The sequence below is a fragment of the Leopardus geoffroyi genome, chromosome D1 (genome assembly GCF_018350155.1).
Source record: "Leopardus geoffroyi isolate Oge1 chromosome D1, O.geoffroyi_Oge1_pat1.0, whole genome shotgun sequence".
NCBI lineage: Eukaryota > Metazoa > Chordata > Mammalia > Carnivora > Felidae > Leopardus > Leopardus geoffroyi.
The window spans coordinates 67,450,761-67,466,642 of NC_059329.1; the positions used below are offsets into that span (position 1 = coordinate 67,450,761).

General features: G+C 44.1%; 1 protein-coding gene across 12 annotated transcripts in view; it reads right to left on the reverse strand.

Moving 5' to 3' along the window:
* IRAG1 (inositol 1,4,5-triphosphate receptor associated 1) overlaps positions 1-505 on the reverse strand; it is a 122,150-nt gene extending 121,645 nt beyond the window's left edge. For 6 of the 12 annotated variants that reach the window (XM_045484495.1, XM_045484491.1, XM_045484490.1 and 3 more), the window contains exon 1: positions 80-473. Coding sequence is in view for 8 of the 12 variants with exons in the window: in XM_045484491.1 (XP_045340447.1) it covers positions 80-146 (67 nt within the window). In the remaining 4 variants the exon portion in view is untranslated. Of the gene's footprint in view, positions 1-6 lie in introns of all 12 variants that reach the window. The other 6 variants (XM_045484486.1, XM_045484477.1, XM_045484484.1 and 3 more) reach the window with 5 other exon arrangements.
* Positions 506-15,882: the final 15,377 nt, after the last annotated feature.

Sequence of the window (15,882 nt, forward strand, 5' to 3'; positions counted from 1 at the left end):
TTGTACCTTTAAGGAGGAGAAGGGTTCCCTCGCGTCCCAGCTGAAGAGCAGGTTATTCTTGGATATAGCAATGACTTACCTAAAACTGAGTTATTCCCCTTTCCTCTTCTGGCCAGCCTCTCTTCACTCTGGGGAGCTTTTACCATTTAAGGTCAATGTTACATCTGGCTCTGGAGCTCCGAGCTGAGAAGCCTCTGGCTGCTGAGCCTTGGCCACCGCCTCCTCCTAGAGGGGCTGGGACTTGGAGCCTGGAGCTCCTCGGGGAGCCCCCTGTGTCCCCACTGAGGGGGCTAATGGCAGGGGAAGCTGACCAAACCAGCCCCAGGGCTCAGGGCAGACTGGGCCTGCAAGGCAGCTGCTTGCCCTGAGTGCCTCCCATGGGCACCCGCACAGCAGAGGGCAGTGCCCATGGGCAGCTCGTGCTGCTGGGCACTGTCCTGGCCAGACAGGGACCAAAAGAACTCTGCAGATCTGCCTCCTAGCCTGGAATCCCCAGCAAGCATGTGAAGCTGGACAAGACCCTGGCTCAGGGCCAGGAGAAACTGGGAATACTTCCTGTCCCAGAGGTTCATGGGGGGGGGGGGGGGGCTGCTCCCACCTTAAACCCTTGGGATTATCAGAGAGAAGGGCCTAGTAGGTTCAGCTAATTCCAGACCTGGCAGCAGCCCCAGGGTCTTCAATCCCTGTTCCTGCATTGGGCGGACCCATGGACTGTGCATTGTGGAGCCCCAGTCTCCTCATCTCTAAGACAGGGATAACAGTGATAACGCCTCACTCACAGAGTTGCAGGAGGGATAAAGGAGACCATAGGGAAGGCTTAGCACGGTGTCAGCATGTCACAGTGCTGACAGGCACAAATTTGTTTCCTTCCCCTGCCCAGATGCAGGCAAGGACGTGTTGTCTCTCTCCCGGAGCCCACATGCCAACCCTACTTGCTCCTCACCCACCTTGGATGCAGTGCCCACCTAGGGCCAAAGTCATGGAGCTCCGGACTCTGTGCAAGTCACATGGGGACTCCGGCCTTCTTCTGAGGCCAGAGCAGCTCAGAGAAGCCCTGGATAGAGTTTCCAGATAAAATACAAAACACCCACTTAACTCTGAATTTCAGATAAACAACACATAGCTTTTGTAGTATAAGTATATCCAAAACAACATTATACAGTGTAGTTTTAAGTATGTCCAATATATATATATATATATATATATATATATATATATATATATACTTGTGTGCATGCGAGGGTGTGTGATGAGGGTGCAAAGTGTGGGTGTGTATACAAACCATATATTGAACACCTGCTGTATTCCAACCTCTATAATAGATGCTCTACATAAAAGCATGTAATGCCCTACAAAATGGAGTTATTGTACCTTCCCTTCCAAAAGGAAATTGAGACATGAAGAAGTGAAACCATTCTCCTGACATTCCACAGATGGGAAATGGTAGAGCTAAGAGGTGAACTTAGGTGGATTGGCCTTAAAGCTCTTTCCCCTTGGGGCACCTGGGTGGCTCAGTCAGTTAAGCGTCCAACTCTTGATTTCGGCCCAGGTCATGATCTCACGGGTTCGTGAGTTCAAGCCCCACGTCAGGCTCTGTGCTGACAGGTACAGAGCCTGCTTGGGATTCTCAGTCTTCCTCTCTCTCTGCGCCTGCTCTGCTCATATGCTTTCTCTCTCTCTCTGTCTCTGTCTCTGTCTCTCTCTCTCTCAAATAAATAAACTTAAAAAGCTCTTTCCCCTTCAGCCAGAGTGTCTTAAACTAGAGTTCATAGATAGCCTTCGGGAGCTTCTGAGCCCACTGAAATTGTATGTGAAACACTGTGTGATTTGTGTTTCTCTTGGGTCCAGGCCCATAGCTTTCACCAGACTCACAAGGAATCATCAAATAACTTCTAAAATCACTGAATTAATACAAGAATTTCATAAAACACATTACTAGTGGGCATATAATATGGAACAAGTTCTATAGAAGACAATTTAGCCTTATCAAGGTTATAAGGTTCATCTCCTTTGGCCCAGTTTCACTTCTAGGAATTTTTTTCTACAAACACACTCCCACACTTGGGAGATGACAAATGAACAAGATTATTCACTTCAGCTTTGTCTATAAAAGCAAAAGGATTGGAAACGACACAAATGTGTATCAACTGGGGGCCATAAAAGATGATGGGGTCCAGCCATAACAAAGGATAAGGAAACTCCTTGTGTAGTGATATGAAAAGACTCCAAGATATGATTAAGTGGGAAAAGTAAGATAACAGAACAGTATATGGATAGATAGATAGATAGATAGATAGATATAGATATACACACACACATGCACAAATATACTTATGTTCACACATACACAAGTCACAAGTTCATGTGTGTATGTGTGCACACAATCTCACTAAAACAGCATACGAAACAAATAACATTAACAATAGTGGCCAATGGGGAGAGAAACTGAGTGGCTGGGGCAGAAAGTATCCACTATATACCTTATGTATGTATTCAAAGTTTTGAATCATATGAATAAACCATATGTTTATATTCAAAAATAATAATGAAACAAATGCATTGCAGTGAATAGGGATTTAATCAAGTCATCTTCCAGCACTGCCTTCCCCAAGTGTCAAAGTGTATTGACACGAACCTAACCAAAAGTAATTTTCATTGCTTTTGTTTTCTATTTTGGAATAATTACAGACACACAGGAAGTTGCAAAAACAGTACAAAGAGTCTCATGTATGCCTCCCCCAGCTTCCCCCCAGTGGTAACATCTTTCTTGGCTGTTGTACAATATGAAAACCTGGAAGTTAGCATTGGTGCATTACTTTTACTAGATTATAGATCGTATTCTAAAGGTTATTTTTAAAATACAGTATAGCCTCTCACAGCTCATATGTTCATTTAAAAATGTTTATTGAGCACCTTTAGAGTGCCAGACCTGGTGTTGGATGACGAGATGTGGTAGGGACAACTTAGACCCATCTCTGCCCGTGTGGGGTATAGACTAGTGAAGGTGACCCCCTTAATCAAGTGGGAATAGCATCGCAGAAGCCCAGAAGCCAGCAGTGCACAGGGAGTGCTGACCAAAGCTCTAAAAAAGGAACCGTGTCCCTTGCTGTCCTGGTCATGGAGCTTCACAGCTTGCCTGAAAGCTGACTTTTAATCCTTAAAAGAGCATGAGCAATTACTTGGCTATTTTTATCCTTGTTCCTGGAGCCACACAGGGATTTGGCCTCACTCTACCAAAGTCTTCAGCTCATCACTCATTCCCATCAGAGACAATCATGTGTCCTCAGCATTAAAGCGGTGGCCCAGCAGAGATACACTGGCACACAGCTGGGGGAAGTTCTCCCAACAGACCATTTGACTCAGAGCCAGGGAAGAAGTCTGAAAGTCCCAGGCCAAAAGCTCATCCTGGGACTGAAGGAAGCCAGCTTGGAGAAGCAGCATCTTGCCAAAAACACTGCCAGCTCAGGGACTGCCAGCTGGGATGACCACACTGCGATTTCCCTGCCCCTTGTATGCTCAGAGACTCTGTGCTATGCCTAGCACTTAGTAGGCCTGGGATGAGTAAGCAAATAAATAAGTGGCCAAGTCAGTGGGAACGACGCCTAGGTGTCAATCAGATGACAATGACAGGTGTCATTTACTGCACATGGTGCCAGGCACTGTGTTAGCTACTATACATGTGAGGTCCAGTTCAGTCCTCACCAAATCCATGTGATGTAGGGCTTCTCACACCCATGTCCTAGATGAGGAATCCAAGACACAGAGAGGTCAACAAGCATGCCCGTGTCTCTTGGTTTGTAAAGCCAGATCTTCCTGACTCTAGAGTCCCCAGGTGTTGGGTTCAAGACAACAGAATGGGAACATAAGGTGTCTCCTCTCTCTCCCAGGATTCTATTGAAATGATAGCAAAGGACTCCTTAAAAAGAAATAAACACCACAAAGAGAATAGGAGGGGGCATTAGTGAGGACATTTCTGGAACTGGCAAGAGGAGGGAGGATGCAGGAAGGATGCCTAATAGAGGCAGGAGGGGGCTGTGAGCCATGAAGAAGGGGCTCTGCTGTTCTGCACCTGAAAAGCCAGCTGTGACAAGGGCAAAAATGAGATACAGAGCCAAGCAGATGATTCAGTCTATGGAGAGAAGGGGCTGGAAAGGAACTACCTCGGGTAACTTTTGTACACAGCGTTTGGACCAAATGCCTTCAGGCGAATTGAAGACAAGAACTATAAACAAATATTGAGTCGATTTCTTTCCCATATGGATTAGCGATTTTGAAAGTACTTTCTGTGCATTCCTGGACTGAGTAAATTAGTAAACATGTTAATAAGGAGAATCAAGTTTCTCACTATAAGAAGAGGGAGATACAAACACAGAAAGGAGGGAAAATTGAATAAGCCATGCAGTGCTGGTTTGGAACTGTAGGTACTGGCATGGACTAGATTGGCAGGTAGGTAGATAGAAGGGGAGAGAGAAGGAAGGGATAGAGAGATAAACAGGTGGGCATGTGTATATAAACATATTTATATACATACAGACAGATGTGTGTGTGCAGAAACATACATCTGTTTCCTAGCTCTGCCCACTGAGAAGGTCTGGAAATAGCATGCTCCAGTTACAATGAACACGCTTTGTACACAGATTTGGATTTGTAAATACCATTCTCCAACGAAAGGATCTAGGATTCCTTGGAGAAACAAGTACCTCTAGGGCTGGGATAGGGAAAGTATGAGAAGAGCCTGGAACATCTGACTGTGCCAAATAGTAAGGAACTGCCTCAGAAATGATGGTGACATCAAAGAACAGAGGAAGGGGCTCTTACTGGCCAAACCTAAAACAATATGAGCATCAGGTAACTAATGACAGTAAAATGATAACCCATGAATCAAGTGGTCCTGGAATGGGCTGGGGAGAAAAAGCATCCTGGTATCCTGACTTTGCTTTGGGCCAGTCCTAGAGGGAATGATGCTGGAAAAATCGTCATCTGCTTTCCCCACTCTTCCTCAAGAGCATGACTTACCCGTTTGTCTCAAGGAAGCACACTGCGCACATATCCTGTTCCTGGCCTCTGCTAGGCAGTGAGGTTACAGAGATAAACAAAACATGACTCCTGCCCTCCAGGGGCTTATGGTATGAGGCTCAAGAAAGGAAGGAACACTTGTGATCTAAGGCATGTGAAAGTGATTTGCAAACTATCTGTCGGTGTGCTTACATGAGATGTCACTAGTAAAACTCTTCTATAAGGAAGAACACGGGTGGGCTAGGATGGGGTCATTGAACTTGAACCAAGTGTTGCAGGAATTCCAAGGAAAAAGTGGGACTTTAGGAAGGTTTGCTTTCTAGAGGAGTTGGCATTTGAGGCAAGGTCAAGGTTTCAAGAGATCAAAGTTTCAAGAGGCAAGCGGGTTAGGGAAACTATTCCTAAAGGAAGAAGTAGGGTGAGCCTAAGTATGGCAGTGGAAAAGCACTCGGGAATGCGGCGGCAGGGGTTCTGTCATGGGGCTGGCTGAGTAGGTCATACTGTGAAGGAGCCTTGGCTTCAGAGTTTGGGTCTACCTGCATGATAGCCGGGAGCCCCACGGGGGTTCTAAGCAGGGATAGTGTCCTCCAAAGTTTTTATCCTGCGATGGGTAGGGAGAATGTTAATGCCACAGGGAAGCCAGGAGCAGGAGCACACTGCTTAAAGAAGACATGAGTTCAGTTTTTTTTTTTTATTTGTTTGTTTGTTACTTATTTTTGAGAAAGGCAGAGTGCAAGCAGGAGAGGGTCAGAGAGAGAGGGAGAGAGAATCCCAAGCAGTCTCCATGCTATCAGCACAGAGCCTGGCATGGGGCTTGAACTCATAAACCGTGAGATCATAACCTGAGCTGAAATCAATGCTTGACTGACTAAGCCACCAACGTGCCCCAGACATGAGTTCGGCTTGAGATACCATTGGGATACGCAGGTGGAGATGCCCCGAAGATGGTAGAAATGCAGGCTTGCCAGATTGTTGCTTGAGAGAGATCTCAACTGAGGGCATAAATCTTAAAAATAGGGGTCTCTAGAGAGCCTGAAGTCACAGATGAAGATTGCAAACAAGATTTTGGACTTTGAAAGAGTCATGTCTATAGACTGATGGGATCAGAAGCCAATTTGCAGGGGTTGCTGACAGGGTTTTGATGTGAAGGTAATGCTCAGTTCTTCATCCATTCAGCAACCATGTGATAACATGAGTGTGTGGGAAGAGGGAGGGAGGATGTGGGTAAGGATGGACTGAGATACCAGGGTGACCTTAGAAGTCCCATAAAGGGGAGATGGTCAGGAAAGGATTTCAGAGAAGGCAGTACCACTCTTTGGAGAAGTCTAGATGAGTCTGTCCCCTCCTCTGAGTTCCCCTGCATCCCAAGTTCACACACATCCATCAAAGAAGTAGCTTACGTTGAAACATTACAACAATGTTTTGTTGCACAAATTCTATAAACTTTTACAGTGCAATACGTGTTATTTTTCCGAGACAAACCAAAGGTTAATTTCTCAAGGTTCTTGCTGCCTGCTTTAGCATCATTTGATGGGAGGATCTTTTATATACGGTTATGATAGATGAAAAATAAACCAGATTACAAATCTTTTTTTTTTACGCTTAAACCATGTACCAAGTTTTTGCTCCAAATTGTGTAGGATAAGTTAAACTTAAATTGCATCCTATTAACCAATACGAGTGTATTTCTGTAAGCATAGTTATGTTGAAATAAAGTTTTAAAAAGAAAAAAAAATCAGCTTAGGGGGAAGAGAGGCCTGTGGTGCTGGGCTGCTCAGGAAGGGCTTTGTGGGAGAAGGAGGAAATTCAGTGGGGCATCAAGTGCTGAGTAGAACAGGGAAAGTCAAGGAGAAAGAAAGAATTCCAAGCTAGGCTGACATGCAAGCAGACCTAATGGCAGGACAGATGGGTAAAATGCAGGATTCTTAAAGTTGAAAAGAACAGAAACCCACTCTGGCTGGCTCAAATGTAAAGGGGGCTCATGCCAATGATAACTGAGCCCCACAGAACACGAGGACAGGAAAGAAAGTACACCCAGACCTCAAGGGAGCAGAGAGCCATCAGAACTTGAGGCCTCTACCCTATCTTAATGTCTGTATCCTTGTCTCCCACAAACCATGTGATTCCCTCTCTCCCTCTTCCTCCTTTTCTCTACACATCTGCTTCCTCCTCCTTCTCCTCTCTCCTTTTTGTGCACACTCTCCTTGCTATGGCTCATATTGGCCTCTCAGCTCCAGCCCTGTTCTCCCCACAACCACCTGACAACTGTCTTGTTTCAGATTCTCAAAAGCATCTGATTGGCCTCGCTTGTCTGTTTAAGCCAAGTATCATAAGTCATTAACTACCCTAGGGACAGGTATCCTGCTCTGATCTAGTAGTCATAGCTGAGGCTATGTGATAAATATGGTATCCTTGTTCAGAGACTGTGGTGGGACAGGTGATAAAAGATGTCATGGACAAAGAGTGAGGAAAAGACCAGACATTTACCAAGCTCCCATTATGAGCCAGAGTCGTGCTAGGTGACCTGTATTACCTTATTTAATGGTCCTGTAAGGTAGCTTTCATTATTCTTATTTTTCAAACGAAGAAACTGAGGTTAAGAAAAATTAAGCAACAGGCCTATGGTCATAAAGGTAGAGGGTAACTGAGCCAGGAATTAAACCAAGTTCTATCCAACTCTGAAATCAATACTCTTTCCATAGGATCACTCTGCCAGGGAATGGGGAGCTAGTTAGAACCATTGAACTTACTCTAAGAACACCACAGAGGTCAACCAGTCTTATAGGCCACCCTGCTTAAAGATATTTGCTATGGCAGACCTTCTTAACCTTTTAGGGTCCCTTTATTAGGTCTGAGGACCTTATAAAAGCAATGGAACATGCCCATACAATTTGACATGTACTTTCATGGGATTTACATACCTCCTAAGGCTCATCCATAGGCCTCCACCTAAGAGCCTTTTCTCTAAAACATCCCTGACTATTGATTATTCACCCCCTACTTGAATTCCTCAAAGGAGAGATAGTTTATAACCCTATGTGGCAGCCCATTCCAACAATAGAAAGGTCTCTGTAACTTTTTCTCCTTTACTTCTCTTTGTGCCCAATGGTGAAATGCAGAGCCAATCTCTCTCATACCCTGGCAGTCCTTCGATATCTGAAGACAGTGACAGCTGAGGCCACAAGCTTGTCATTTGTTTAAACTCTTGTCCCATGCTGGTCCCTCTCATCACTAAACAACACAAACTTTGCCAAAGTCTGTCTCACATTATAAAGTCCAGAACAGTATAGGGGACTGCTAGTTGTCATCCAGCCACTAGTCTCTTTATTCAGGGGATTCTATTTTCATATGGCCAGAACACCAGATTGCTTTGAATTCAACCTACAATTGTATTGGCTCCTGGAACAATGATGTCATTACTTGACTCATAAAAAATGCATGGTCCACTGAGACCCCAGATCTATATCACAAAATTGATCTATCCTTACTTTGCCCTCCCCTAAACAACCCTGAGTTACACTGTAGTCTCAGTCTGTAGTCTCAGGACTTCTGTGCTGGTGCCATGACACAACAGATTGTTTATCTCACCAAAGGAAGGGTCAAACCTTTCTTATATTATCCCTTCTGGCCTTACATAGTTTCTCTTTTGGATGAAAAAGGGGAAGAGATGTGAAGCAGAAAAAGATTTTTGAGGTTTTCAAGTTGACATTCCACCATTAAACTAATGCTAACAAAAGCTTGATTTCACTAATCCTGAGAGGAACTTGATCTCCAGATGCATTGGACTCGCTGGTTCGATGACTACACCATGAGTGAGACCTTCTTCCATAGCTCAGAGTTGGGTGTTTTCCTTTTTAAAGGACTTTGAAGTTGCAGAGAGCATATATCACTTTTTAAGAGCAAACCCAAAATAAGTTTTGTAAGCAGCTTTGTTCAAATGAAGGCTAACTGAATTAAATAGAACAGTTCCCTTTCATAACCATAAAAGAAGAAGAAAGAAAGGCGGGGGGATGCATTTGTTCCCCCTCACCTCCCTGATGCTTAATATGCTGGACTGCTCCAGGGCTTACTTCTCAGACCTCGATTCTCTTCTCCCTGCACTCACTCCCAAGAGGATCTTCTCCGAGCTCATGATTTTTAATGCTGTCTGAAGACTCTCCTCCAAACCCCAAAGTCATGTATCCAACTGCTGGCTGAGCACCTCTTCTTGGGCGTCTGATACACTTCTCCAGTTTACTCCATGCAGCCCCCAATACCTGCTCTCCCTTCAGCATTTTCCATCTTGGTAAATGGCAAGTCCATCCTTCAAGTTGCTCAAGCTCAAAATGTGAATCATTCACGGCCCCCCACTTGCAGCTCCCCACACATCCCATAGGGAATCCATCAGAAAATTATCTCAGCTCTACCTTCAAAATGCAACCAAGGGCACCTGGGTGGCTCAGTCAGTTAAGCATCTGACTTTGGCTCATGTTATAATCTCATGGTTTGTGAGTTCAAGCCCCACATCAGACTCTCTGCTGTCAGCACAGAGCCTGCTTTGCAACCTCTGTCCCCCTCTCTCTGTCCCTCCGCTGCTTGAACTCTCACTCTCTCTCAGAAATAAACATTAAAAAAATACATCCAGAATCTAACCATTTCTTACTACTTTTATCACTACCACCCTGGTCTATGTGGTCATGACTTCTCACCATGATGTCAATGCTGTTGACTCCTAACAGCTCTCCTGCCCCCCACAGATCAGGCAGAGTGATTCTTTCCAATTATGAATTAGATCATGTCTAACAAGACTTAATTTGTATCACATACCATACACAGCAATTTCTCTACATCACTCATTCTCAAAATGTACTCTCCAAAAATGTCCAGTCTGTATTTTCCAGTAAGACAACAAAGCCTAGAGAGACAAAGTATTTCATCCATGATCACACAGCTGCTCCATGAACGAGCTGAGCCTGGTGTCCTAAGACCATGCTTTTTCCTTGAATCCAATTGCTGAAGAATTCCGTTCTCCCCCACCTCTAGCAAATCCCTTTCTCAAAGCAGCCTGATCAAGTTGAGTTCATAAAAAATATTTTAACAAAAGCAAGTAGGTAAGGATGGGAGAAATGCAGGAATAACACTTCTGTAGAAGACATCAGTCTTCTTGATAGCAGTTTACGTGCTCAATTTATTCCATCCAATGATGGAATTCCATCAGTGAATCAATCCAATTTATGGGTCGATATGTCATACAGAAGTTTTGGGCATGCCTGGGTGGCCCAGTCAGTTAACATCCTACTCTTGATTTCGGCTCAGGTCATGATCTCACAGTCATGAGATTGAGCCCCATGTCAGGCTCCACTCAGTGTGGAACCTGCTTAAGATTCTTGGGGCGCCTGGGTGGCTCAGTCAGTTAAGCGTCCGACTTCAACTCCGGTCACGATCTCGCAATCCGTGAGTTTGAGCCCCGCGTCGGGCTCTGGGCTGATGGCTCAGAGCCTGGAACCTGCTTCAGATTCTGTGTCTCCCTCTCTCTCTGCCCCTGCCCCGTTCATGCTCTGTCTCTCTCTGTCTCAAAAATAAATTTAAAAAAACGTTAAAAAAATTCAAAAAAAAAAGATTCTCTCCTCCCTTCTCCTTTTACTTCTCCCTTGCTCATGCTCTCTTGCTCTCTCTCTCTCTCTTTCTCTCTCTCTCAAAAAATAAAAATAAAAGAGGTTTTTCAACCAAGTGTCTGGGGCCACATGAGGATAACAACAACCAGGGCCATATTTTCTCTCCTTCCCTTTCTTGGGATTCTGGGCCCTTTACTATCATTTATTTATTTTGTACCTCATTCTGGGTACAGTGTTGCACAGCCTCAGTACCTCTTTTATTTCAACAATGACAAAAATTGCACAAATATCTGAAAACATCCTCCAAACATGGAGAAATGTCTATGCTTCAGAGCTCACAAATGCCCCATCCAATCCATTTGTTTTTGCAAACTTGAACTTTCACATTTAAAATAAACCATGTACTAGACAAAAGAATTCACTTTGGATCTCAGCCTTCCTTTGTATTCTTCCTTCCTTTTTCTAGATTAAAAGCCAAAGACATCTTCTTAAAGCATATAGTCCTGTTTTGGATTCTCCAAAAGCTACTTTTTAGGGATGTTAGGGACTTCCCTCATCTTTCTTGGGTAGGATTGTTGCCTGATTTTGTTTTCTAAATGTTGAAACATTCTGAGAATGGAAAACTACAAGGCAGACCCATGGTTGTGGGTGTATAGACCCTGGGGGTGGGTGATGGGTTCCCCAAGAATAGCAAGGGCTTAAGTGGAATGGGTAACCTCTAAAACGTGCATCACCTTTGGCAGCCAAGCTGTCATCCCGTGGCCCACAAGGAACCTGCTTGTGCTTTGAGTGTGGATGTAGGACGTTGGGGATTATGGTGAAATACAAATGTGATGTGAACCATATTGGCCCTGAGAAAAGACAGTATCTGATATTAAACAAGACACAGCTTGCACAACAAGAGGTGAAGAAGTGGAAGGCACCAAAGCACAAGACCAGACTTAATACCATATTGTGACCAACCTTTAAGATCCAAAAAAACTCAGAGAAAAACAGGATAGGATCTCAGTGGATACAGTCAAAGGGACCTACCATGAAGGGAGAGAAGGGGGATCTGTAGGGCCAGTGGAGGAGAGCAGGAAGGAAAATGTTTTATTCTTCCATAAGTCTGAAGACCCACCAGAGCCTTAAGGAAGTTGGCACATGTGGCAGAGCAGGGAGCCAAAGCCACAGCTTAATATCCACAGCTTAATATTCATTTGTATGTTCATTCATTCAATAAACATGTATCTTTTCTACTTCCCCCTAACTAATCTCCTTGTCTCTACTCCTCTGTCTCTAATCCCCCCATAGCAGCCAGAAAGATACTTCTAAAGTGTTGCTCTGTTGTTTACATCAGAAGAAGACCAGATGCCAGTGACTGAAAGCATTCTACTCCCTGCATCAAGAGACCTCCCTGAGCCCTCCCAAGCCTTCCCTCCTCCTTCCTGCTTACATGATCCACTGCTGACCTTGGGCCCTCACATACCTTCTCTACTTGTGTTAATATAAAATCCCATCACAAAAGCCTGAGCAATGCCACCTTTCATTTTGTATTGGAATAATTCTTTTAGCTCTTGGGGTTCAATCTTATTCTTTGTGTTTTTAGAGAAGAAAAAGGAGAGTGGGGTAGAATCAATGATACTCACTGGGGCCCCCATCTACCATTTCTTTTTTCCCCCAGACCTTCTCAATGATGCCTCCATATAACATCTACGTGTAACAGAGGGACTGCTATTGTAAACTTCAAAAATAAATTACAATCTTTGCTATGGCTAGAGGTGGGAGTTGCAAATCTCATTGGGGTAGATTGCACTTACTATGAGAAAAAAAATCAACTGAGTGACTTCCCCTAACAAATATAAGGCAAATAGGCACTTATACACAGGAAAGAGATAAAACAGAAATTCCTGTAGCCTGACAAAAACCACCTCTCCCAAATGTCTGTGGTATGCAAAATTGTCGAGCGGGGTAAATCTCCACAGGAGACCAAGGCCTTGAACCCCTGACCCATTCCTTTTGCAGAAACATAATTGTTAGAACCTCACTGATGTATCGGGAGGGTCCTGATTGGGATCTACAAGCAGGAAGGGACAGCAAATGCCCCAGTGGGGAATATACCATGAGAGTCCAGTCTTGTGATCCAGCTGTTAATAACAGCTTAAGTACTAATGAAAGAGTACATTTATGGTAGAGCATGAAGTGAGGCTGTAAGTCCCTCTCCACTAAGCTACTTTGGCATGGTGGTATGCTTTGGGTGTAATGCCTAAGTTGAATGTATGAACTAAAACAGCTATAACTGTAACCTAAATATGAGTCTCTCCTGTGACCCAAGTATGTATATCTGTCAGGTAGAGAAGGTTATACTACAGTAACAAACAGCTCCAAAATCTCAGCGGCTTACAACAGTAAAGTTTTATGTCTTAGTCATGTTACATGCTGGCTATGGTTTGGCCATAGCTCTGCTCCATGAACTCTTCACTCTAGGCCTCAAACTGAAAGAGCAATTCCTACATGGAACAGTGCCATTTTTGTGATAGAGGAAAAGATAGATTATGATGGAGTTTAAAGCTTCTTATTGGAAGTAGTACATGTTACTTCCACCTCATTGGCCAAACAAGCCATAGAGCCTCACTGGACAGCAGTGGAGTAAGAAATACAGTCCATACATGAAAAGGGCCCAGTAGGGACAATCTATTACAGAGAGTTCTAGACCAATGAGGGCATCACCATAGCAATGATCCACAACTACATGGGACCTGTTTTCAACTATGACACCATATGATGGCAACAGAAATAGTGATAACATCGTCATTGGACCAGTAAGATTCTAGAGTTCTCTCTGCCTAGCATTTGGCTGTTAGGACCATCCCTTTGGACTGAATGACCCACTAGGGTTATTAGAAAATTCAAGGGAGGGGCGCCTGGGTGGCTCAGTCGGTTGAGTGGCCGACTTCAGCTCAGGTCACGATCTTGAGGTCCGTGAGTTCGAGCCCCGCGTCGGGCTCTGTGTTGACAGCTCGGAGTCTGGAGCCTGTTTCGGATTCTGTGTCTCCCTCTCTCTGACCCTCCCCCGTTCATGCTCTGTCTCTCTCTGTCTCAAAAATAAACGTTTAAAAAAAATAATTTAAAAAAAAAAAGAAAATTCAAGGGAGAAGATACCTCAAGTGGAAAATACTGGACTTCCTGCTAACAGACAAGCATGTAGGTGCTTGGAAAATTTAAGGGAGATAATTGTAGTTGTATTCCAAGTTGGGGAGAAAGTTCATACCAATTATAAACTAAATCAAGAAAGTAGCCTATGGTTATAACAGTATGCAGTCAGTCAATGGCGACTATGTCAGACAGGCACTGGTAAGCCCTCATATGAATTCCTTTAATCCACACAAGAATTTTTAAGTAGTTAGTATTATTACCCCTCTTACTACACAAACTAAAAGTTCAACAGATGAAGTATCCTTGGGGCTCCTGGGTGGTTCAGTTGGTTAAGCGTTCAATTTCAGCTCAGGTCATGATGTTGCCATTCACAAGTTCAAGCCCTGTGTCAGGCTCTGTACTGAGAGCTCAGACCCTGGATCCTGCCTGAGATTTTATGTCTCCCTCTCTCTCTGTGCCTCCCCTGCTTGCACTCTGTCTGTCTCTTTCAAAAATAAACAAACATTTAAAAAAATCTGAAGTATCTCCTCTAAGGATACACGGCTAGCAGGTGGCAGAGTTCTGACTCAAACCCAAACCTGTGTAACTCCAGAATTCTCTCTTGCCTCCCTCTGGGGCCTTAGATCTGATACCCACCTCTTCAATCTCTTTTTTTCTTCTAATTTAACTCCATTTCCTGTTTTGTATGTTTGCCTGTTTTTCTCTTAAGACACTCCTTCTGTTACTGCAGTGCTAGGAGCCTTCCCAGTGAAGGACCCCATTCCCCATCTCCATATCCCAAAAATTGAAACATAAATCTGCACAGGCCCAGATCTAAAGGTCGAGGTTTCTCTGGAGTGTCTTGGATTCTGTGTCCCTCCCTCATCTGCCAAGAGAGACCACCTCCCTGCCTCAAGTCCATCTCCCACAGGAGCTTCCAGCTCTGCTAGAAATGGAGTGGGCGACCCTGAAGCAACTGCTCAAAACAAGGCTAGCTCATCCTAACTCACAAGGAGAGGTCTCCAGTTTTAGAAGAAGCAAACCTGGTCAGTGAGGAACACAACTCAGTTGTTTTTTAAACCCTGAAAATACTCCAAGTGCCATGCCCAGACTACTCAAGGCCTTAAGCAGCTCCACACGTGGCATTGGAACCAGCAATTACCATTTCATCTGAACAAATGGCATCCTGAAGTTCAGCCTTAGAAGAGTGACCATATTCTCTGAACTAAAAACTGGGAAGACACTTGGCCAAGAGAGAGGTTCTTTTCTGATTTGTGAATGCACTTAAAGGAAAAGTCTCCCAAGGGTCTGTAATTTATACTACATTTGGTTTTCATCAATAAAATCTCTTCTATAAATAAAAATAGAATTACATGAAATTGAAATTGTGCTTCCCTCCAACTAACTTGTCAAAGCAGGCTTAGATCTGGGTACCTTCTTCTAAAGGAGTGAATCTCAGCATGTGATCACCTATTGTGCATACTTTAAATATAGGTTCCTGGATTCTGCTCCAGGTTGGAGGCAGTAGAATGCAGAATTCTGTCATTTCTAATGAGCTTTCTAAGAAATTCCCACTGAAATTTGAGAACCACTGTCCTAACCACTGTCCTTTCCTAGTAAAAGGAAAAAAAAACCCCAATAAAATAAAAAAAAAAAACCAAACCCCCCAACATGGAAATACAAAAACCAAGCAATTCTAACAAGCTCATGTGAAATGGAAGTTTTAGAATCCCCCAAATGCCTATAACTTCTCTTAAAAAACAGTCCATGCAATTACTTGCAAAAGATTGCTAGTATGTTCTAAACAGGGAAACAAAGATGAGAATAATTCCTCGAAACATAAGAACAACCTATTCCAAGATCTTAGGAAATGGGTTGTCCTTGTGCAGAAGTGCGGAAAGAGCTTTGAGGCAGAGACATTCAGTTTTACCGGGTGCCCTCTCTAGCCAGCAGCAATAGGAGCAGACTGAAGCTGGGGGAGGAGCCAGTAACTAGCCAGGATTCTGGGCCTGGAAGCAGAGCCACAGGAGTGCTCTGTCTGTGTGGGAGGCACCCCACTTTTGTTCCGGTATTCATCCTCCTCCACACAGCTTCATACATCAGTGGAGGCTCACCACACTGCATCATCAAGGGACAGTTCTACTTAATTTAAGCCAGT